Source organism: Rhinoraja longicauda, chromosome 6 (assembly GCF_053455715.1).
Source record: "Rhinoraja longicauda isolate Sanriku21f chromosome 6, sRhiLon1.1, whole genome shotgun sequence".
In the NCBI taxonomy this organism is placed as follows: domain Eukaryota; kingdom Metazoa; phylum Chordata; class Chondrichthyes; order Rajiformes; family Arhynchobatidae; genus Rhinoraja; species Rhinoraja longicauda.
In genome coordinates this window covers 569,943-594,972 of record NC_135958.1, presented here as the reverse complement: position 1 = coordinate 594,972, position 25,030 = coordinate 569,943, and the positions used below count along the sequence as shown (strand labels likewise).

Here is a 25,030-nt window from a genome sequence, read left to right as displayed (position 1 = left end):
CAATCGGTCACCATTCAGGTAATACTCTGCTTTCCTGTTCTTGCCGCCAAAGTGGATAACCTCACATTTATCCACATTATATTGCATCTGCCATGCATTTGCCCACTCGCCTAATCTATCCAAGTTACTCTGCAGCCTCCTAGCATCCTCCTCGCAGCTAACACTGCCACCCAGCTTCGTGTCATCCGCAAACTTAGAGACGTTGCATTCAATTCCCTCGTCCAAATCATTAATATACACTGTAAATAACTGGGGTCCCAGCACTGAGCCTTGCGGTACCCCACTAGTCACTGGCTGCCATTCCGAAAAGGACCCGTTTATTCCTACTCTTTGCTTCCTGTCCGCCAACCAATTTTCTATCCACCTCAACACTGAACCCTCAATACTGTGTGCTTTAAGTTTGTACACCAATCTCCTATGTGGGACCTTGTCGAAGGCCTTCTGAAAGTCCAGATATAACACATCGACTGGTTCTCTCTTATCCACTCTACTAGTTACATCCTCGAAAAATTCTATAAGATTCGTCAGACATGATTTGCCTGGGTGATGGATAAAATACTGGGTGATGGATAAAATCCATAGCAAAGTACAGTGTGTGGTGACTGATCTCTCTCCAAATAGCCTGGCAGATTAGTGCGAAGATTGCTAAATGTCTAATTAAATTATTCTCATTCCTTAACTGTGCCAGTACCAGCTTAGTTAAGAGTCTATAATATGCAACACATTGCTAAGATTAAATGTTAATCCAAGATGTGTGGAAAGTAAAAACCATTACTGCAGATCTGAAATGCTATGTCAACATAAATATAAATACGGTTTTAATGCAATAAAGTGGCTGTGATTTACGGGTAGCGTTTCACTAAAGTCTGATAATTAAAAGCATCCTTGTGTACTGACAATTTTAGGTGTAGCAATGTTTCCCATTCCTGCAAACACCGCTTTCAAATGGGAAGCTTCAGTACTGGGCAAAGCTCCTCCCAGCACAACACGATGGACATCATTCAGAGCAGTATGATCATAGTTTCACCTACCATTTGAACATATACACCTCTACTTTGTTCACCTATGTTCCAGGTTGTGGAGGGGTGTGGAGGCATTTACAGCTCAGTAAATGCAAGCAAGCACATACCAGTAAAAAGAAGTAAGCAAATGGACAAAAAAAAAGACACAAAGTGTCTGGAGTAATTCAGCGGGTCAGCCAGCAACCCTTGAGAACATGGATAGGTGACGTTTCACAGAGTGCTGGAGTAACTCAGCGGGTCAGGCAGCATCTGTGGAGAACATGGATAGGTGACGTTTCACAGAGTGCTGGAGTAACTCAGCAGGTCAGGCAGCATCTGTGGAGAACATGGATAGGTGACGTTTCACAGAGTGCTGGAGTAACTCAGCAGGTCAGGCAGCATCTCTGGAGAACATGGATGGATGACATTTTGGGTCAGGACTGATTGTTGGGTTGGGGGGGGGGAGGAGAAAGCTCGACAAATGGATAATCCCAACTTAATAAATGTTAAGAGTTCAATAAAGAATATGGTGGAACTTTTGCATGATAGCTGCAAATAACAAACCTTTACCACCCCAGTCATCCGGACAACATCTGTGCCATCCGGACAACATCTGTGCCATCCGGACAACATCTGTGCCATCCAGACAACATCTGTGCCATCCAGCTTCTCTTGGTTTCCATCCTATCACAGGCATTGTTTGTACTCTCTCTGATTTTCTATCACTTCCTAATGTTGCTGCATTGATTTGCGACATTAAATCTCCCCCCAAAACAAATCCCATTGTAGTTTTGCTATTAGCCCAATTAGACAAACACTAGCAAAAAATCCTTGGTCCTGATAGAAATAAAAACAGTCAGCCAAGTCCTTCAGTTAGTGTGTAGAAGGAACGGCAGAAGCTGGTTTAAACCGAAGATAGACACAAAAAGCTGGAGTATCTCAGCAGGTCAGGCAGCATGGTTGAACAAGGTGCAGTCGCTGAAAATTGAAACTAAATCACCGCCTTGAATAAAAATCTTGCCCAGTATTTGATAAGGCACTTGCTCTCTGATTGTTCAGATCTGCAGTAATGAAGCAGCCAACAGCGATGATGTGCCAAGATGCCAAGAGCTGATTAAAACCTGACGTTTGCAGCCGTTCCTGCCGAACACATATCATCACAAGACCCGGTTGTAATTTAAGAAATGGGAAACAAACCATTGGTGGATTTCGGAGCTGAATGAGAGCAATTGTGTTGTAAAAACTTGTATAAATTAAACTAAAGATCCTGGAATTTATTATGTTTGTGTTTATTAAGCTCATTTAAATTACATTTAACCAAGCCAGTCTGAGTTTCATTGTAACATCTTTGGATTTCATAAACAATTCGCTTGTGTGTAAATAATTCTAATGTAGTTTTAATCCATGATACAATCCTGGAAAAATGTCAGAACTGTTCAAGACAAGCTAAAGTTTGATACATGTGAGATGCAAATAAAAGCAGCACACACAAATAGGGATGGAATCTTCTAAATGACAGTTTATACTGAAAACCTCAACCAAACCGAATCATTATGTTTGGCCATTTAATTTACAACAGAGATGTAATAACAAGTAACTGTGGATGCTGGTTTGAGCCAAAGATAGACACAAAATGCTGAAGTGACTCAGTGGGTCAGGCAGCATTACAACACATCACCACATTGATCAGGAAAGAGGACAACAAACCAGTATCTGCACTTCATTGTTTCGACAAATTCATAAACATTGAACAGAACCGCACAGAGACGGGCCCTGGTGCCCACAATATTTGTACCAAACACAATGCCCAGCTGAACAGTTCTCATCTGCCTGGACTGACCCATGTACCTCCATTCCCTGCACGTCCATGTGCCTATTACAAAGCCTCTCACATGCCACTATGGTATCTGCCTCCACCACCACCCCTGGCAATGTGTTCCAGACTCCACCACCCCTGGCAATGTGTTCTAGGCCCCACCACCCCAGGCAATGCGTTCTAGGCCCCACCACCCCTGGCAATGCGTTCTAGGCCCCACCGCCCCTGGCAATGTGTTCCAGACTCCACCACCCCTGGCAATGTGTTCCAGACTCCACCACCCCTGGCAATGTGTTCCAGGCCCCACCGCCGCTGGCAATGTGTTCTAGGCCCCACCACCCCAGGCAATGCGTTCTAGGCCCCACCACCCCTGGCAATGCGTTCTAGGCCCCACCGCCCCTGGCAATGTGTTCCAGACTCCACCACCCCTGGCAATGTGTTCCAGACTCCACCACCCCTGGCAATGCGTTCTAGGCCCCACCACCCCAGGCAATGCGTTCTAGGCCCCACCGCCCCTGGCAATGTGTTCCAGGCCCCACCGCCCCAGGCAATGCGTTCTAGGCCCCACCGCCCCTGGCAATGTGTTCCAGACTCCACCACCACCCCAGGCAATGTGTTCCAGGCCCCACCGCCGCTGGCAATGCGTTCTAGGCCCCACCACCCCAGGCAATGTGTTCCAGACTCCACCACCACCCCAGGCAATGTGTTCTAGGCCCCACCACCCCTGGCAATGTGTTCCAGGCCCCACCACCCCAGGCAATGTGTTCCAGACTCCACCATCACCCCAGGCAATGTGTTCTAGGCCCCACCACCCCAGGCAATGTGTTCCAGACTCCACCACCCCAGGCAATGTGTTCCAGGCCCCACCACTGCCCCTGGCAATGTGTTCCAGACTCCACCACCACCCCAGGCAATGTGTTCCAGACTCCACCACCACCCCTGGCAATGTGTTCTAGGCCCCACCACCCGCTGTGTGAAAACATATCCTGCACATCTCCATTAAGCTTTCCCCTCACACCTTACAGCTTTTCCCACCACTGTGGGCGATCTCCACCCTGGGGAAAGGGTCTGCCTAGCTACCCTCTCCACGCCTCTCATTATTGTTATGTACTGAGAGCAGGTCTCCTTGCAATTGTACAATGGTCTTCACTGATCCAACAAAACAAAGCACTGCATCAACGACCTTTTTTGAAACCATCATTACAGCCCTGTTATATTTCATCAAGAGGAGAGTGGAAAACAACAGAGCATTTCTAGAGAGACTTAGATTTAGCTCCTAGGGCTAAAGGAATCAAGGGATATTGGGAAAAAGCTGGAACGGGGTACTGATTTTGGATGATCAGCCAAGATCATATTGAACGGCGGTGCTGGCTGGAAGGGCCGAATAGCCTCCTCCTGCATCTATTTTCTATGTTTCTATGGGACTGATATTTAATTCTCTCTTCTTCACTTACCTGGTGTTTGCTGTTTTTATACTCCCACCATGAGCCTTCTCATGGCACTTGTCAGTGTAGACCTGGTGTTTGCTGTTTTTATACTCCCACCATGAACCTTCTCATGGCACTTGTCAGTGTAGACCTGGTGTTTGCTGTTTGTATACTCCCACCATGAACCTTCTCATGGCACAAGTCAGTGTAGACGTGGAGTTAGTACTTCTCCTAATATAGAGGGTGACAGCCACAAAACAAGAAGTTGACCATTCAGCACCAGGGGTCAAAGACCCAGAGAACGATGAGTCATTGGAGTTGTCTACCCTAGGCTGTTATGGAGGCTCAATGGCAGAGACTATTCAAGAAACATGGTGCTTCGTGCCTGCTGGCTCAGTGGAGTATTTCTGTACACTTTGCTAATCTGGGATGTGCTGACGCATGGCAATACCCCACTGGGCTGAACGTAAGAAAATAATTTCACTGTGCGTTTGCACAAGACAAATAGAAGCACCACCATTGAGAAAGCACCAGCATTCAAAGTCATTGATACATTTCTTTGCATTGAGAATAATGGAAGTGGGGTAAGTGTAGGAAAACATAAATCAACCATGGCCTTGTTGAACGACAGAGATGGTGTCTGGGTCAAATATCTTATTCCTATTTTCATTTCTTATCATTTGTGTTAACAAAATCAATACGTTCATGCAGCCTACTAAGCATGTCCTGCTGAGTGAAAATGGAAAATAAATTGTGTTGCACAGCTCTCTGACATCGTGCCCATTTGTCACTAATTAAGCTCATGGTTTCACTGTGAAGCATATCCTGCACTTTTTTTTCGGTTATAAAATTCCCAGCAATTACTTCAGGCAGCTTAGACAGGTTGTCAGCTCTGTAACTGTTGATGAAAACACTTCCTAGTTGTTTCATTATGTTTTCAACATTATACAGTCTGCTTCCTGAAGAGACTGAGGAAATTTGTCATGTCTCAAATGACTCTGACTAGCTTCAGAAAGCACACTGTCAGGTTGCATCAGAGTTTGTTTTTGGAATAGCTCTGCCCAATGTCACAAGACATTCCAGAGTATCGTAGATGTAACCAAGTCCATCACACAGACTGACCACCATCGCCTCCATCTACACTTCACACTGGCTCAGAAAAGCAGCCAACATAATGAAAGATGTCCCACCCCAAACACTCCTTATCCCCGCTCCCATCCAGCAGAAGGTACAGAATTGAAAGTGCGCACCACCAGACTTGGGAACAGCTTCTTGCCCTCTGTTATCGGGCTTGTGAATGGTGCTTCCATAAGCAGGGGTACTGTCTGATTAACGTCTGCCCCATTGCGGACATTGGACTTTGCTGTGGAACTGGTGCGCGACAATGCTGAGACCTCTATTCTGCACTCTGTATCTTCCTCGCCGCTCCATTTATTGTATTTAAGCATGACATGATTGTATTTATGTATAGTATTATCTAATCTGATTGGATTGCATGCAATACAAGGCTTTTCACTGTACCTCAGTACACTTGACAAAAATAAACTGAAACCTTTTGTTGGGAATGATGTAAAAAATTGGCTTTTGGATATTTATTCACTACTTTGCTTTTATGTTTGCAATGGCAGAATAACATAATCTAAGTAGTTTTGGAAATAAGCATAATTAGAAATAACTAGAATATTCTAACATGTTAATTCAACTCCAGTTAGAATTAGTGAAGTCCAAGTCCCAACCTATGAGTGACACACATGCTGCTATTTCCATCACTTGCTGGATACTTCCTTCCTCTTGCAGTACAAGAAACCAGGATTAGTACTCTTTAGCCTTTTTGTTAAGAGCTTCCTGTAATACATTCCACAGGCTTCCTCTATGCACAACGTCACAATATCCAGCTACAACCATGACAACAATTGTTTCTGTATTGAGTAGTGTGACTTTCAACATTACAGTACGATACGGATCTCAGGAATTAAATTAATGGAAGAAAACTGCTGTGTTATTAAAGCTGCACAATCATGTTTTATCCCAATGCTTTAAGAAGGAAAGGGTGCTGCAACCCAGACTGTGGACATTATATAATTGTTTCTCGTGTGTCATTAGGAAGGTATACTCAACAATAAACTTTCAACAATCTGACATTTCTACTTTAAACAATGGGGGGCTTTAATAATGGGGTTCCATGGTCACTTACATGTAGGCTCAGTGGATAGACCCACAATGCTGGAGTAACACAGCGGGCCTGAAAGGATCTCTGGAGAAAACAAACTGGTGACGTTTCCGGTCAAGACCCTTCTTAGCTGACAGAGTCTGAAGAAGGGTCTCGACCTGAAACATCACCTATTCCTGAGTTGTCTCCAGCATTTTGTGTCTATCTTTGGTGTAAACCAGCATCTGCAGTTCCATCCTGCGCACATAGACGCAGTGGGCTGTCTGTACTAACTGGAGGATTGTGCTTGTGCATGTGAGAGCCTTGCTGATCTGCATTTCACGGTACTTTGGTACAATGATAGCAGAGACCAACCACCCAGTCTCCCGGGTGACCACTGGTACAGCACGGGATGGGCTTCCATGGCTCCTCACAGAAGTGAACTTACAACCACCGGCAAGGCGTCAAAATGATGTTATTATGTTTTGATCATGAAGGTATTGGCAAGGATGTGTACTTGTCATACAGTCAGTACTCACCTTCATTACTCAGTATTGAGCATGCTCAGTCAAGTATGGAAAACCAGTTGCCAAACACTTTAATTCCCCTTCCCATTCCCACACTGACCTTTCTGTCCTAGGTCTCCTCCATTGTCAGAGTGAGGCCAAACACAAATTGGAGGAAAAGCATCTCATATTTCGCTTGGGCAGCTTACAGCCCAGTGGTATGAACATTGATTTCTCTAACTTCAAGTAACCCCGGCATTCCCTCTCTCCATCCCTCCCCCACCCAAGTCGCACCAGCTTCTCGTTCTCACCTAGTAAACAGCTAACAATGGCCTGTTTCCTTTATCATCATTACATTTTTGCATATCTTTCATTCAATTGCTCTATATCTCTACATCACCATCTTTATCTCTCGTTTCCCTATCTCCTGACTCTCAGTTTGAAGAAGGGTCTCGACCAGAAAATTCACCTGCGCCAGACCCTGGTTAATGTTGGAACATTACTCTGGACACTGCACTGAGCCAGACTGGTTAATGTTGGAACATTACTCTGGACACCGCACTGAGATAGACTGGTTAATGTTGGAACATTACTGTGGACACCGCACTCAGCCAGACTGGTTAATGTTGGAACATTTACTCTGAATAAGTTGATAAGTTGAAATGTTGGTGTTGGAAACAGATGGTGAATGATCCTTCTGCTTGCTGCAAGTGTAACCCGATCACCATCAAGATTTGTCTCCGTACACAAACTGTTCAATTAGCAAACTAAATTAAATCATACTTATAGCCAGATGTAGACTTGTAATGCAGTGACATCAAAAGAAATCACCTCTTTTATAAATGTTTTTTATGCTGAATGCGCTCAGGGTTAAAGACCAAATAGATGGGAATAGTTGCAATAATCAGTCCGCTGATTAACATAAACTTTTATTCTCAAGATAATTAAAAATAGATATTGATATAAGCAATGAAGTTCCTGACTAGTCTTTTACAATTCTTTAGTTATCTTTGGGCCAGTTAGAATACAAGAAAATAAAGACCGGGGCAGTAGTTACAGACACAGTTTTACTGTTACACCATTTTAATGTGGCAGCTACAGTAATATTTTCTTATTTAATTAAAAAGTTGAGGAGTGCATGTCCCAATCTCTCAACCTGGAGTTTTCAGAAGCAAAGTCACTGCTCATCCATGCTCCATGCTCCATAGTTTTTAGTGTGTAGCCCCAGCAATCTCATAGAAAACACAGGCACCACAGCACGCCACAGATTGCATCGGGGGTTTGTACAAAACCAAGCTGGTTCAGTCTATTAGTAGAAACTTGGGAATATTTGCTGTCAACTTATTTAAAGTCTCTGGCAAATGGAAACTTGACTTTAATGCTGTGACATGCACTTGGCAATGTTGTGGACCATCTGCACGAGGATCTGATAAGCACAACTGAGAAATGCAGAACAGGAAGGCCCCAGTTTGATTACTCGTCTCTGCTGAGTCATCTTATCTCAGCTGTGGAACACAGAAACACAATAACTTGCTCTCCTAAACCAGAAACCCAAACCTTTCTCAGGGCAGGATGGTGGCACAACGGTAGAGTTGCTGCCTTACAGCGCCAGTGACCTGGGTTTGATCCTGACTACAGGTGCTGTCCATACGGATGTTCTCCTTGTGACTGCGTGGGTTTTCTCCGGGTTCTCCGGTTTCCTCCCACACTCCAGAGAGGGACAGCTTTATAGGTTAATTGGCTTCTGTAAATTGTAAACTGTCCCTAGTGTGAGGATAGTGTTGGTGTATGGGATGATCGCTGGTTGGCGTGGACTCGGCGGGACGATGGGCCTGTTTCCACACTGTATCTCTAAAAATTGACAGTCGGCAAGATCAAGCTATTGCTAACTTGAATCCTTTCAGATGCACAAGACATGTCATCAGTGCAGACCTCAGCTGCCGACACCATACCATTCCACATGATACCCGCTTCCATTGGCTACGTTCCTTGGCATTTCACATACTATAGTGTGGAGCTTAACATGGGGTTTTGTACAGTGAAGCATCAGGCATGAGTGGACCACACAGGCTCAGAGGAAGAGCATTCTATATTCAGATGCCCAGAGCTGAGTCCACTTGCCAGTTGCACCCTGGATGGTCTGGGTCTCAGGTTCAGATAAGGACTACAATGTGGGCCTCGTGGATGAAGATTGACTTGCCTCTGCAAGTTGGTGATATGGGCAGGTTGTGAAGGGTGCAGCAGGCAGTGACAATAATGGCTCCTCTCTGAAAACCACGGCAGAAAAGTGCCAGTCCTCTCTGGAGTGATCTGGGAAGCAGAAGCCCTTCTTGGGCAACCAGCAAGGCCCTCACCATGTTCCTGCTGACCCATGGACTGGGATAGTGAATGAATTCTCCAGCACGGTCTTGGGTAGAGAATTATTCATTTTTTTTACCAGAACAGCCACCTGCTCATCTTGCATCATTGCAAGAATATAGAAGGCACCACAGACCACCCCAGGGAGGGTGGGGAGACATGCAACATGAATATAGAAGGCACCACAGACCACCCCAGGGAGGGTGGGGAGACATGCAACATGAATATAGAAGGCACCACAGACCACCCCAGGGAGGGTGGGGAGACATGCAACATGAATATAGAAGGCACCACAGACCACCCCAGGGAGGGTGGGGAGACATGCAACATGAATATAGAAGGCACCACAGACCACCCCAGGGAGGGTGGGGAGACATGCAACATGAGGTTTTGCATCTTTACTTAATACAAGGCATGACAGCTTCACATCCATGCTCCAGTTTCCTCCCACACTCCAAAGATGTGCAGGTTTGTAGGTTCATTGGTGTCAGTAAAATTGTAAATTGTCCCTAGTGTGTAGGATTGTGTTAGTGTGCTGTTATTGCTAACAGCACACTAATGGCTGGTTGATGGCGTGATGGCTGGTTGGCAAGGATGAGGTTTATACCAGCATCTGCAGTTCTTTCTTACACAAAAGCTTTTTCTTTTTGCACACAAGACAAATTGAATGATATCTTCTGTGATAGTTTGGGGAGGCAAGGGAGGAGGGAGGTGTGGAGGGGGGGAGGGGAGGGGGAGGGGGGAGGGGAGGGGGTAAGGGGGGGGAGAGAGGGGAGGGAGGGGGTAGGGGGGAGGGGGAGGGAGGGGAGAAGAGGGGAAGGGGGGAAGGGGGGGAGGGAGGGGGGGAAGGGGGGAGGGAGGGGGACCTCCCCTTTTCCCAGTACCCCTCTTTCCCCGTTGGGCCCGTCCTCATAGGGTTTCCATTGTATCCGGGAGGCGGGGAGGGAGGGGGGAGGGAGGGAGGAGGGGAGGGGGATGGAGGGGGGGAGGGGAGGGGGAAAGGGGTGGGAGGGGAGGGGGGAAGGGGGGGAGGGGGGAAGGGGGGAGGTGGAGGGAGGGGGGAGGGAGGGGGAGGGAGGGGGGAAGGGGGAGGGAGGGGGACCTCCCCTTTTCCCAGTACCCCTCTTTCCCCGTTGGGCCCGTCCCCGAGGGGTGAGGGAGGTGGGGAGGGATGGGGAGGGAGTTGGGGAGGAGGGGGGGAGGGAGTGGGGATGGAGGTGGGAAGGAGTGGGGAGGAAGGGGTTGAGGGGGGAAGGGGGACCTCCCCTTTCTTTTTTCGAAACACTTGCCCCGGTGGCCCACGAGCATCGGGGCCCCATGCTGATCTGTGTATGTTAAGTGACTTGCAATAAAAAACACAACTTTAAAAAACAATACGTTGCTTATCGCAACAATGTAGCACCCATCTCACACAAGCATTGTGACGTCACAAGCTGAAGACCTTGAAAAAAAATGTTAAAAATAAAAAAATGTAAATTTGTAAAGAGTCGACACCCAATAGCAGCTGCTTGTCCATTGTGACATCACACGCTGAAGACTAAATCCGCACCGCAGCGCCCCCCTGAAAAGGGGGGGGGGGGCAGCGCTTTAAAACCTCTGTAACTTAAAAAATACGCGACCAAAGTAAATGAAAATATCACGGCCGACCGAGCGCGAGATTGGCGATTAAGGCAGTGTGAAAACCGTCGCGCTACGGTTCACCGTTTTGCCGCAATCTCTGTTACATATATATCAGGTCAAACCACAAAAAAAAACATATACAAGATCTGAGTTTAGATAGATAGATAGATATATATACATAAACACACACGCACACATATATATGTGCACACATACACACAAATATATATACCTACACATATATAATATATGTGTGTGTGCGTGTATGGTGCGCGTGTGTATATTAACAATTTAGACGAAGGAATTAAATGAACATCTCCAGGTTTGCGGATGACACAAAGTTGGGTGGCAGTGTGAGCTGCGAGGAGGATGCTATGAGGTTGCAGGGTGACTTGGATAGGTTGGGTGAGTGGGCAGAAGCATGCCAGATGCAGTATTGTGTGGATAAGTGTGAGGTTATCCACTGGTGGGAAGAACAGGAAGGCAGACTATTATCTGAATGGTGAAGGAAGGAAGTGTAGATGCTGGTTTAAACCAAAGGTAGACACAAAATGCCGAAGTAACTCAGCGGGACGGGCAGCATCTCTGGAGAGAAGGAATGGGTGATGTTTCAGGTCGAGGCCCTTCTTCAGACTGGTGTCAGATTAGGAAAAGGGGAAATGCGATGAGACCTGGGTGTCCTTGTACATCAGTCACTGAAATTAAGCATGCAGGTACAGCAGGCAGTGAAGAAAGCTAATGGCATGTTAGCCTTCATAGGATTTAAGTATAGGAGCAAGGAGGTTCTACTGCAGTTGTACAGTGGCCCTGGTGAGACTGCATCTGGAGTATTGGCTGCATTTTTGGTCTCCTAATTTGAGGAAGGACTTTCTTGCTAGTGAGGGAGTGCAATTTAGGTTCACCAGGTTAATTCCCGGGATGGTGGGACTGACACATGATGAAAGAATGGATCGACTGGGCTAAATATTCACTGGAATTTAGATGGCTGAGAGGGGATCTTATAGAAACATATGAAATTCTTAAGGGATTGGGCAGGCTGGATGCAGGAAAAAATGTTCCCGATGTTGGGGGAGTCCAGAATCAAGGGTCACAGTTTAAGAATAAGGGGTAGGCCATTTAGGACTGAGATGAGGAAAAACTTTTTCACCCAGAGAGTTGTGAATCTGCAGAATTTCTGCCACAGGAGATGATGGAGGCCAATTCACTGGATGTTTTCAAGAGAGAGTTAGATATAGCTCTTTGGGCTAACGGAATCATGGGATATGGGGAGAAAGCAGGAACGGGGTACTGATTCTGGATGATCAGCCATGATCATATTGAATGTCGGTGCTGGCTGGAAGGGTCAAATGGCCTACTCCTGCACCTACTTTCTATGTATATATATATGTACATATATGTACATATATATATATATATATATATATGCATGTGTATATGTTTTATATATATATAAAATACAAACATCTGTCTGTACAAATCCAAAAGTGCAGTTTGCAATGACCTTGAAATTCCCCCTTTAATGCCTGAATGCACAGATTTAATTTGCATATAAATTATTCCCAATTTTACTGTATTAATGTGTTTTTATTTTTTAACAAACAACCTTGCAGTCAAATTACAACAGTTTAGAAGTTGAACCAAATCTACTAACAATAGATTGTTAAATGGTGACTACATGCTACATATATATGTACACGCATGTAGCATGTGGTCATCATCGAAATGCTACATATAATCTCAACATTTCGAGCTTAAAGGAAAGTGAAATACATCCCCCAACAAGTGACCTGACATTTCCAAACCTCAACACCGTGTGTTGGTTGTTGGAAAATGGTGCCGGCAAGCCCACCCCCCTCACCTTCTACGGGGAAGCATTCAGGCAACACCAAGTAGCTGGATGACATCTGAAAGATTACATCCAATGTTCATCTGTCTGAGTCTACACCAAACCTCGGCCTGCACACGTCTGTAAAGGGACCCATGACCAGTGGCACTAACGTGAAGAGGTGCAAGGATCTCTCAGCGTGATCTGGCTGATTTGTGACATTCATGTCAATACTGCAGAGATGATCTGTCCTGTTTGTGGGTCACTCATGTGTGCATATTATTTGCTGCATTCCCTTCAGTACAAAGTCTTGCCTGTTTCACTTCCTGCCCTGCAGAAACTCACCACGAGTTTTCGATAAAACTTCGCTAAAAAGGGAAATGTTTAAACCATTGACCACAACAGTTCAATGCAATTTGAAGACAGAAACCGGGGGCAAATATTTTGCCACTATCACGCAGATAGTGTGTGATACCCGCTGCTACCACAGTTACCTGCTGGAGAACTGAAACAAGAACAGCGAAGTGTTGCAGTAACGGACTGTGGGGGTGGGATGGTGCTCGTTACTGCCCAGTGTCTGCTGTAACAGAGTCTGTGGGGGTGGATGGTGCTCGTACCTGCCCAGTGTCTGCTGTAACAGAGTCTGTGGGGGTGGATGGTGCTCGTACCTGCCCAGTGTCTGCTGTAACAGAGTCTGTGGGGGTGGGATGGTGCTCGTTACTGCCCAGTGTCTGCTGTAACAGAGTCTGTGGGGGTGGGATGGTGCTCGTTACTGCCCAGTGTCTGCTGTAACAGAGTCTGTGGGGGTGGGATGGTGCTCGTTACTGCCCAGTGTCTGCTGTAACAGAGTCAGGGGGTAAAGTTTAGCCCAAGGCCGGGAGGGAGGAAATGCAGCGTTGGTGGGGGGGGGGGGGGTTAAATAAGCAGGGATTCACAAGCCGGGGCACTGCAGACCCCACACACACAGTGGGTGGTCCAGGGATGGCCCGGCCCTCACGCCGCAGACCCCACACACAGTGGGTGGTCCCCCACGCACGGTGGGTGGTCCAAGGATGGCCCGGCCCTCAGACCGCAGACCCCACGCACGGTGGGTGGTCCAGGGATGGGCCCGGCCCTCAGGCTGCCTTCATGCTCTTTGCTCTCACCCCTCCCTCAACCGCAAGTACATCAGGCGGCACCACCTCAGGGGGCAGCTGGTGGGGGTGAGGAGTGAGGGGGGGGAGTGGGGGTGAGGAGTGGGGGGTGAGGATTGGGGGTGAGGAGTGGGGGTGAGGAGTGGGAGTGAGGAGTGGGAGTGAGGAGTGGGGGTGAGGATTGGGGGTGAGGAGTGGGGGTGAGGAGTGGGGGTGAGGAGTGGGAGTGAGGAGTGGGGGTGAGGAGTGGGGGTGAGGATTGGGGGTGAGGAGTGGGGGGTGAGGAGTGGGGGGTGAGGAGTGGGGGGTGAGGAGTGGGGGTGAGGAGTGGGGGTGAGGAGTGGGAGTGAGGAGTGGGGGTGAGGATTGGGGGTGAGGAGTGGGGGGGCTCAGTCCGCTATAACTGGAATCCATTATATACAGGTCAGTTATTGCAAGGCCGTCCTGTACATTTGTTGATTCCAAAACAATAATTTCAGGCGTTACAGTAAGTGTAGTCCAAAGAACAGGAATGCAAAGAGCTTTGAGGTGTTCCAAGGTTATCAAAGGCTCTGCTTACATCAGTCCTTCTGCCTATTTGCCATAAACTGGGCCCTGGCAACCATCAGTATCCTTGCAAGCAACGAGGAGGCAACTGAAAAGGCTTGTAGAGGGAGAATATCTCTGCCGATTCACTGAATTCTCTTACTGGGTTTTCTTTACGGCAACTAACGCATGGAACCAGGAAGCAATGCCCCATCCAAATACAAGCAGAAACGAGTTAGACAAAAAAAACCCAAGTCTGGCCAAATGGGCAAAAAGTGCATCAACCTGTATAAAATGCGATGAATACTACAAGCCAAGTTAGCAAACTAATGCATGGTCACAGCGCTCAAAAGGGGTGCTCTCCTTGCGCCTGGCATTGCATCAAGATATCTACAACCAAATGATGCCAGTACCTTGTAGCACACGACTGTATTAGAACCAGCTGCTGGATATGTCATCAGTCTAAAATAGTTCATTACAACAGTTTCTCTTTTCATGAACCCTTACAATCAACAGTGCTCCCACAGCTACATTCTTTTCAACTGTTGCCTATTTTCTTCCCTCAGAAAAGAAAAAAAGTCTAATTCATGCCATTTTGGTTTATCTGCACGTAAAGAGAACACATAGCGTTCGGTATCTCTCCTTTCACGTTACCTGTTGCACTTGAGTTGGGCTTGGTTGTATTTCTGTATTCGATTGGATAATATGCAAAACAAAGTATTTCACTACCTCGCTCGGTACAGTCACATGAACGAACTCCGAAGAGTTGCAACATTCGCTAAGGCAGAAGGTTCCACTTACCTATAATGGCGTGGACTCGTATGGACAGCTGTGTCCGGAGGATCAGGGTCGGGCGTCTGCCTTTGCTAAATGAAAAACAAACGATTATTATCAAGCAGAACCCCAATGTTCCTGCTGATGTACTATCCTCCCATAAACTCCTCTCACAAAACTATCTTCCACATTCTTCCACATTATGGCACCTTTAATATAGTAAAAACGTTCTGCACAGGACCATTATCAAATGCAGGTAGCATCAAAGTTCTGGAGTAACTCAGCGGGTCAGGCAGCATCTGTGGAGAGAAGGAATGGGTGACGTTTCAGGTCGAGACCCTTCTTCAGACCTTCGATTTCTACCAGCATCTGCAGTTATTTTCCTACATTATCAAATGCAAATACATGACATGTTTGTTTAGCTCATCTCCTTTTCTTGCCATTTAAACTCACAGAAGCTGCCTTTGAAATGCCAAGTGAACACCAATCATTGCACTGAGATTCATTATTATCTCCAATTGACGAGACATTTTGGAAATTGAGCTCTGATTAGATATTGTACTTTAAAAAATAAATGACGTTCCACTGCGTTGCAAAGATCGGCCGGTTCAGGCAGGGGGGGACATTTGTCACCTCATGTTAAGGTCACCCACCCAATGCTGTAAAATGTTTACAGGACATAAAGTTCTGGAGTAACTCAGCGGGTCAGACTGTAGAAGGGTCCCGACCCAAACCGTCACCTATCCATGGTCTCCAGAGATGCTGCCTGACCCACTGAGTTACTCCAGCACTCTGTGAAACGTCACCTATCCATGTTCTCCAGAGATGCTGCCTGACCCGCTGAGTTACTCCAGAACTGTGTGAAACGTCACCTATCCATGTTCTCCACAGATGCTGCCTGACCCACTGAGTTACTCCAGCACTTTGTGTCTCTTTTTGTAAACCAGCATCTACAAGGAAATATTTACAAGGTTAGTTCCAAATGGTGCTTTATTTCAAAACTGCACATTGGTGTTTTTAAGAATTATTCAATGAAATTGGCTGCTCTGTCTGCTTGATCATGTCACTGTTTCATTGCGCCATAATCTGACTCCACTATCCCCCTCCCCCCCTCCCCCACCCCGTCCCCGCCCCCCCATTCCCCCACCCCATGTCCCCCAACCCCCTCCCCCTGTCCCCACCCCCCCCTCCCCCTGTCCCCCACCTGCTCCCTGTCCCCCACCCCCCTCCCCCACCCCCCCAACCCCCACCCCCCTCCCCCACCCTCCAACCCCCACCCCCCTCCCCCTCCCCCTGTCCTCGACCCCCTGCCTCATATACATCATATGTCTGCAGCACTGGCTTTAACAGAGGTCACTACACATCAGACCAAGTTATTGATATGTTTTGTCCCTTTACCTTCTGTTACAAAATGCAGTCCAACCTCACCCTCTCACCTTTGATGATCTGTATTTACTTAAAAATTTATCACTGAAATACTGATTATAATCTATACATTGGACGCGAAATGACAAAGATAATGAAGATTAAGGGAAAGGCAACCAGCAGTCAGCCATGCATTCCCTCAAGGCGTCTTGGCCTCAATGCTGGCACAGATAACATTCTTTCTCGTCATCTATAAAACCACAAAGATCCAATCTGCAGATAACTTTAGTTTAGTTTAGTTTAGTTTAGAGATACAGCGCGGAAACAGGCCCTTCGGCCCCCCGAATCCGTAGTGACCAGCGATCCTCACACATCAACAATGTCCTATACACACTAGGGACAATTTACATTTATGCCAAGCCAATTAACTTACAAACCTGCACGTTTGGAGTGTGGGAGGAGACTAAAGATCTCGGAGAAAGCCCATGCGGTCACTGGGAGAAAGTACAAACTCTGTACAGACAGCACCCGTAGTCAGGATCGAACCCGGGTCTCTGGCGCTGTAAGCGCTGTAAGGCAGCCACTCTACCGCTGTGCCTCTGTGCCAACGTACTAATGCAATATTCTGCTCCGAATGGAATCATTGGATAATCTGGGTTGGTTTTGTGCAATGCTTTAATTCTCCTAAATTTTACTGAAACAAATTTGCATATCTTGAAACAGTGCACTTGCAAAACCTCTATCAACGTGTTTTTTAAGACAAATTTTAAAGATACTGAATATTTTTTAACCAAGTACCTGATCTCCCGGTTGCCAAACAGTTTAATTCTTCTCCCCATTCCCACACTGACCTATCTGTCCTTGGCCACCTCCATTGTCAGAGTCAGGCTAAACACAAATTGGAGGAACAGCTCCTCATATTTCGCTTGGGCAGCTTACACCCCAGCGGTATGAACATTGACTTCTCTAATTTCGTAACCCCGGCCCTCCCCCTCTCCCCATCTCTCCCCCACCAGTCACACCAGGTTCCCGTTCTCACCCAGCAAACAGCTAACAATGGCCTGTTTCCTTTATCATCATTACTTGTTTACATATCTTACATACATTTGCTCTATATCGCTCCACATCACTGTCTATATCTCTCGTTTCCTTTGCTCCTGACTCGTCTAAAGGGTCTCAACCCAAAACGTCACCCATTCCTTGTCTCCACGGGTGCTGCCTGTCCCGCTGAGTTACTCCGGCATTTTGTGACTATCTTCAACATATCATTACCAGTGGATTTATCACAAAGATAATAAATGAGCTTTAATGTAAGGAAAATCATGTACAATAAAGCAATCAGTTTTGGGAAGAATGCATCGAGCTAACTATGTAAAAGAACAACAGAGAATGTAGCATTTTGGAATTCTTAGGACATATTTGAGTGTGTGTTGCTGTGTGTTGCAGTGTGTTTGAGTGTGTGTTTGAGTGTGTGTTTGAGTGTGTGTTTGAGTGTGTGTTTGAGTGTGTGTTTGAGTGTGTGTTGCAGTGTGTTTGAGTGTGTGTTGCAGTGTGTGTTGCAGTGTGTTTGAGTGTGTGTTTGAGTGTGTGTTTGAGTGTGTGTTTGAGTGTGTGTTTGAGTGTGTGTTGCAGTGTGTTTGAGTGTGTGTTGCAGTGTGTGTTTGAGTGTGTTGCAGTGTGTTTGAGTGTGTGTTGCAGTGTGTGTTTGAGTGTGTGTTGCAGTGTGTTTGAGTGTGTGTTGCAGTGTGTGTTTGAGTGTGTGTTGCAGTGTGCTTGAGTGTGTGTTTGAGTGTGTGTTGCAGTGTGTTTGTGTGTGTGTTGCATACAGAATTATAACATGAAAATAAGGTTCCTGCAATTGTGGCTAATTACAGGGTTTAAGGATTGGTTAATAGATGGAAAGGCAAGGATCAGTACTTGGGTCTCAGCTATTTACAATCTGGTCATGAACAGCCAAATAAATATTTATGAATTGATTCTTGCAGTTCATGAACCAGTCCATGGTGTTGCAGAAGGATTCATCTCTGAAATATGCAGGGCAGGACGTGACGATATTGTGCATCATTTGATCTGGGTTAAAGCAATCAGAGACTAAGGAGACCTTGGTTCTGTACTCCTACACCATGGTCACAGGCCCCACCAATCTTGTTTCAAGCCACTCATGCCATTCAAGGCTGATGAAACGCAGAAGCCACTGGGCTTAGAATCAGTTCTTTGCTCAAGACAACATTTTCAGCCCAGGTTTGACTCCGTTTGTTGTTGTGGGTCAGTACATTCCAAGTACACACCATGTACACACCAGTACATTCCAAGTACACACCATGATCTGGCTGAAAGACATCCCACTCATTTACCTTCTGAATCACTCTCTCCTTCCCCCCCCCCCCCCCCCATCCTGGAGCTTTATCTCACTCTCACATGGGGGGAAAGCCCCCCCCCCCCCCCATCCTGGAGCTTTATCTCACTCCCACATGGGGGGAAGCCCCCCCCCCCCCCCCATCCTGGAGCTTTATCTCACTCCCACATGGGGGGGGAAAGTTTCCTGCGGTCTATCCTATCTATCACCTCTCATAATTTTACGCACCCTCCTTTATGTTCCTTAACCTCCTCTGCTCCAGGGGGCAGAGGTCCAGCTTCTCCAGTCCCTCCTTAATACACAACTGCTCCATCCCAGGCAACACTTCTACATCGGTGAGACCAAACGCAGACTGGGCCATCGTTTTGTGGAACACCTTCACTCAGCCCGCCTGAACCAACCTGATCTCCTGGTTGCTGGACACTTTCATTCTCCTACCCATTCTTACACCGACCTTTCTGTTCTAGGTCTCCTCCATTGTCAGAGCGAGGAACAGCACCTCATATTGCGCTTGGGCAGCTTACAGCCCAGTGGTATGAATATTGATTTCTCTCACTTCAGGTAGCCCCAGCATTCCCTCTCTCTCTATCCCTCCCCCACCCAAGTCGCACTAGCTTCTCATTTTCACCCCACAAACAGCTAACAATGGCCTGTTTCCTTTACCATCGTTACTTTTTTGCGTATCTTTCATTCCTTGTTCTTTATCTCTCCACATCACCGTCTATATCTTTACTTTCCCTTATCCCTAACCAGTCTGAAGAAGGGTCTCCACCCGAAACGTCACCCATTCCCTATCTCCGGAGATGCTGCCTGTCCTGTTGAGTTACTCCAGCTTTGTGTCTCTTCGGTTTAAACCAGCATCTGCAGTTCTTTATTACGCAACATTCTGGGGAATCTCTCTTGCACCCCCTCTCTCTGGCGCTAATACATCATCCCAATACCTTGTTGACCAGAACTATTCACAGGTGTCCAGGTGAGGAATGGCCAAGGTTTTATGAAGTGGGATCATAATCTCCCGACTTCTATATTCCATGATCAACTAATACAATGCGATGCAGAAGTCATACATCAGATTCTAGGGTCGCTTGCACTGTTCATTGACTTGGAACTGGTTTTACTGATGCAGCCAAATCAAGAAAATGGAAATTGCAGAATGCCTTGTTCTGTGTTGCTACTGTGCAAACAGCTGCAGTCCTCTCCACAGCCATGGTCCATTATCCAACTAGCTACAGCAGCAAAGCAAACACAAACTTTGTGCTGGTGCCATTTTGATTCAATGACACTTTGTCACATATACTTGGTACAGTGAAGTGCACCTAATCCGATACAATCATGTAGTAGACCTCACCTGGGCAGGACAAAGGTGTTGCCATGTTTGGTGCCAACAAAGTTATAAAAGTCCTATCTCCTGCCTCCCGCTGCAGGTGGTAGCAGGATCGGGTTGCCAACTGTTCCGTACTAGCGGTGACGTCACCTTGTCCCGTATTTGGGAGTGAGATAGTTGGCACCCCTCCAGCAGGGAACCCCCACTCCCCTCGTTTCTTTACTCCTGAGACTCGACTGGTGCCCAAACCAGAACTATATTCAGCATTACAAACGCAGTTCATATGAAAAGGATGCTCAAAGGGGAAAATATTCTGTCATCAGCTCTTCGCTGAACTCAAATTTGCCTCCGCTGTTATACATTTTCTCACAGACACAATTTCTTTCAAGGAAAATGACAGATAGAAATTTGACGTAACTTGCTACTAAATCAAGTGCCTGTTGCTTAATCTGTCTGGCAGTCTTAAACCAAGACAGAGATAAAATGCCCTGGATGATGCTAGAAACCCTGGTGAGTGACTGTAATGGGCACAGCATGTTCAGTATAAGAGAACACAAGCATCATTTGCCTGCAAATTTGGAGTGTTGTACAAGAAAAAATAAAAATAACAAAGAGAAAGTGGAAAAGGAGGAAAAAAAACAGAAAAAAGAGAATAAAAAAGAGAGAAAAAAGAGAAACAGAGAGAGAGAGAGAGAGAGAGAGAGAGAGAGAGAGAGAGAGAGAGAGAGAGAGAGAGAGAGAGAGAGAGAGAGAGAGGCCCCTCCTCCCACTGCAAATTTGAGCGACAATTTCACGTGTGTTTTATTTTGATGAAAGGCGTGGTCCCAAATCATTAACGTTGTTTCTCATCTCCACATGTGCTGCCCGACCTGTCAGGTGTTTCCTGCGTTTTCTATTTTTGATCTCAACATTTCTAGCAGTGTGGTGTACGCGGGCGGGCGGGCAGGAGGAGAAATTGTATCAGCAGAGGGTTTTATTCATGATCATAGATCGCTACATCCTTCTGGGAATTAGTTTTGGATATTGAAGAAAGTCGTGGCATCAAGTCTGCCGCTCACTGGCATGGTGTGGGCATAAAGAGCAGCCAACAAGGGTGGCACAGTGACACAGTGGTAGAGATGCTGACTCACAAAGCCAGCGTCCCAGACTCCATCCTGACTATTGTGCTTGGCTGTGTGGAGTTTGTACGTTCTCCCTCTGACTGCGTGGGTTTTCTCCAGGTGCTCCCATTTCCTCCAAAACTCCGAAGACAGACAGGTTTGTAGGTTAATTGGCTTTGGTAAAATTGTAAATAGTCCCGAGTGTGTAGGATAGTGCTCGTGTAACGGGGATCACTGGTCAGTGCGGACCCAGTGGGTCCAAAGGGCCAGTTTCTGCGCCCTATCCCTGAAGTCTAAAGAAACGGAACTGGAAGGTTGGTAAAGCCTTGGAAACTGAACTAAGCCTGACTCAGCAGGAAAAGAAAACTTCGAAAGCTTTCCTTTGTGAAATGGCAAACACCCCAATCAGCCTCATAAAGATAAAAGCTTATTCTGAATTAAATCCTTACCGTTGCATCATTTAGAATTATAATCAAGACTGGGGTTAGCACAGACTCAATGTGATAGATTACATGCAGGAGAGAGTCATCGCCATGTGACTAGCTGGCAGAGCTCTGTGCAAGACACACAATTCTCTGATTTCCTTAAATCAACAAAAGCTGAAGCAGCGTGGCTTCTGGAAGCCTGTGGTATTTTACACCCTTGCTCTGTTAAAGGTGGCATTTCAAAGCTCTACATAATCACACATAATCACACAACCTGCAACCAAACTATTTCACTTCAAAAATATCTCACTGTCACTTTCCAAAACTGGCCACAATCTTAAATAAATACCATTGGAGATTCCACTTAAAAAATAATCTGTTCACTATTTCACTATTTCTATTTCTTTTCATTTGATTTTGCTCATAAAGGTAGTTTCAAACAAAGGCAATGTTATCGTTTTGAAGGACACAAATCAGGACTTTAGACTTTAGATACAGCAAGGAAACAGGTCCCATGACCCACCGAGTCCTCAAGACCAGCGATCGATCTCCGTGTGTACCAACACTATCCTACACACTAGACACCATTTTACATTTTTTTTACCAAAGTCAATTAACCTACAAACATGCATGTCTTTGGAGTGTGGGAGGAAACCAGAGCACCTGGGGAAGACCCACGTGGTCACAGGGAGAACGTACAAACTCCGTACAGCCAGCACCCGTGGTCAGGATCGAGCCCAGTCCCTGGCGCTGTGAGCCAACATTCTACCTGTGCCCCCCCTGACGGCATATTTCACTTGCAATCCCCCTTCTCCCTTCACCATCCCTCCTTTGGATCGCCATCACTGCCCAGCCATGCTGAACTTGAAATGGATGTAATTTGCACACAGATGCGTTCTTTCACTTCCTTTTTGCAGTTATTCCAAATCAGCAAGATGGAAGAGAAAGAGGCAGGACCTGCGTGGCAGGTAAAAGGTCGACACAGGTGAGGGGGGGGGGGAGGTTATAGGCAGTGGCTGGACCAAAGGTTAAAGACAAGAAAGGAAGGACAGTGTGGGACAGATTTGAAGGGTTATGGACTGGCAGTGAGGAGGGAGAATGGGGGGGGGGGGAAGGGGGAGGGGGTGAAAGGAGGGCAGTAATAAGTGGGTGTCCAGGTGTGACACAGGAGAAGGAAGGCAGGAGGAGGGGGGGGGGGAGAGAGGGGATGGGGGATTTGGGAGAGTCTCTGTTTCTACAATCTCTTTCTATTTCTAGCGGAACTCAGTCACGCTGAGAGTTTGGCACAACAGAGCCCACCTCGTGGCCATCAACTGCCAAATTCTGTTGAACATTCCTCAAGAGACAAAATGAATGTTCTTGATTAACATTTAAAAGACTAAAAGTTAAGTCAAGAAGTTCCAGATGGCTGAATGATTTTCATTCACTCTGTACCAATTGTGGTTACTCTCCAAGGGGCATGAACAATAGAGCTATCTACACTCAACACTCTGTACCAATTGTGGTTACTCTCCAAGGGGCATGAACAATAGAGGTGCCAGATAATCCACTTGAGGAACACGCCAGAATTAGGCCATCCAAATCTAATCATGGGGAAAGAGTAGACGTCTCTCTACTACTGTCTGTAACTCAAGAGAGGGCTGGAAAACGTTTTATATAGGAACATAGAGATGTTTAATAAAGGTCATACAGACATGGTATATTTCAGACAATGGAACAGCGTACAAACCAACATGGTCATTTTCAATATAATATTTCAAAGCAACCCTGGTGATTTTAAAGACAGGGTTATAATTGTCATGTCCAATGTACAATGGTCCCATGGCAAATAAATGAACTGTACGTCAAATGTTATTGTCACATTACGTTGGGGCATTTTATAGTTAAGGATACAGTGTACAATTCCTCTTTAAAACTGCAGATAATAAGTACCTTCTGAGTAATAAGGACACTTTCAGTTGTTGCACATATCAAAGGCTTTCTGGTGGCAGTTTATATTGGCAACAAGGATGAGCTAACTGGAAGTCCAGTCTTTGAGAATGCATTTTGCCGTTGATTTTTGGTCAAATGTATAGGATTCTTTGCATGCCGTGTTGGATGGAGGAAGCTTGCCAATGGCCCTGCTGCTGCTGATAGGGCAGTGAATTCTAATTAATCTAATTAGGCAAGGCAAGCAATATCCCAAACAAGGTGCTGGAGTAACTCAGTGGGTCAGGCAGCATCAAGTGAAGGACTGTGAAATATCCAAGGAACAGCTTACCACCTTCTCAAGGGTGATCAGAGAAAAATGCTGGCTTTGCCTGTGACGTGCCGATCTAAAAGCTCGAAATGTAAAAGCAACATACTGCTCAGTGGGAGGTCACGGTGGCGCAGCGGTAGAGTTGCTGCCTTATAGCGAATGCAGCGCCGGAGACTCAGGTTCGATCCTGACTCCGGGCGCCGTCTATACAGAGTTTGTACGTTCTCCCCGTGACTTGCGTGGGTTTTCTCCGAGATCTTCGGTTTCCTCCCACACTCCAAAGATGTGCAGGTATGTAGGTTAATTGACTGAGTAAATGTAAAAATTGTCCCTAGTGTGTGTAGGATAGTGTTAATGTGCGGGGATCGCTGGGCGGTGCGGACCCGGTGGGCCGAAGGGCCTGTTTCCGCGCTGTATCTCTAAATCTAAAAAAAAATCTAAATCAGGCAGAAGGGAATCATGGAAGCAAGTGTTATTAAAGCACTGGAATTAAAGCATTCAGTGACTGGAATACCGCCAGACAGGTGTGTTTTTGTACAACCTCTGCATTGACATTCACTGCAATGTAGATAGAGAACTATAGATGTGATAACTTTGGATTTCCATAAAGTATTCGACGAGGTGTCACATATGAAGCTAGTGCACAAGAGGTAGTGGAGGCCGATTCTCTGGATGCTTTCAAGAGAGAGTTAGATAGAGCTCTTAAAGATAGCGGAGTCAAGGGACATGGGGAGAAGGCAGGAACGGGGTACTGATTGAGAATGATCAGCCATGATCACGGTGAATGGCGGTGCTGGCTCGAAGGGCTGAATGGCCTCCTCCTGCACCTATTGTCTATTGTTGTTCTTGGCTTTGTTACAATCATATTGATGCAAGTATCACTGTGTAAGAAAATAACTGCAGATGCTGGGACAAATCGAAGGTATTTATTTCACAAAATGCTGGAGTAACTCAGCAGGTCAGGCAGCATCCCAGGAGAGAAGGAATGGGTGACGTTTCGGGACGAGACCCTTCTTCAGAGATCGCTGGGTATTCAAAAGGAAGTGTGCTAACACAGATCAAAAACCGGTTAATGCTCTCATCATTA

The 25,030-nt window shown here is 46.3% G+C and overlaps 1 protein-coding gene across 4 annotated transcripts in view; it reads right to left on the bottom strand.

The window, feature by feature from the left end:
• fhod1 (formin homology 2 domain containing 1) overlaps positions 1 to 25,030 on the bottom strand; it is a 235,561-nt gene that overhangs the window by 182,816 nt on the left and 27,715 nt on the right. For all 4 annotated transcript variants that reach the window (XM_078400311.1, XM_078400312.1, XM_078400310.1 and 1 more), the window contains exon 3: positions 15,162 to 15,226. In XM_078400311.1, coding sequence (XP_078256437.1) covers positions 15,162 to 15,226 — 65 coding nt within the window. The remainder of the gene's footprint in view (positions 1 to 15,161; positions 15,227 to 25,030) is intronic.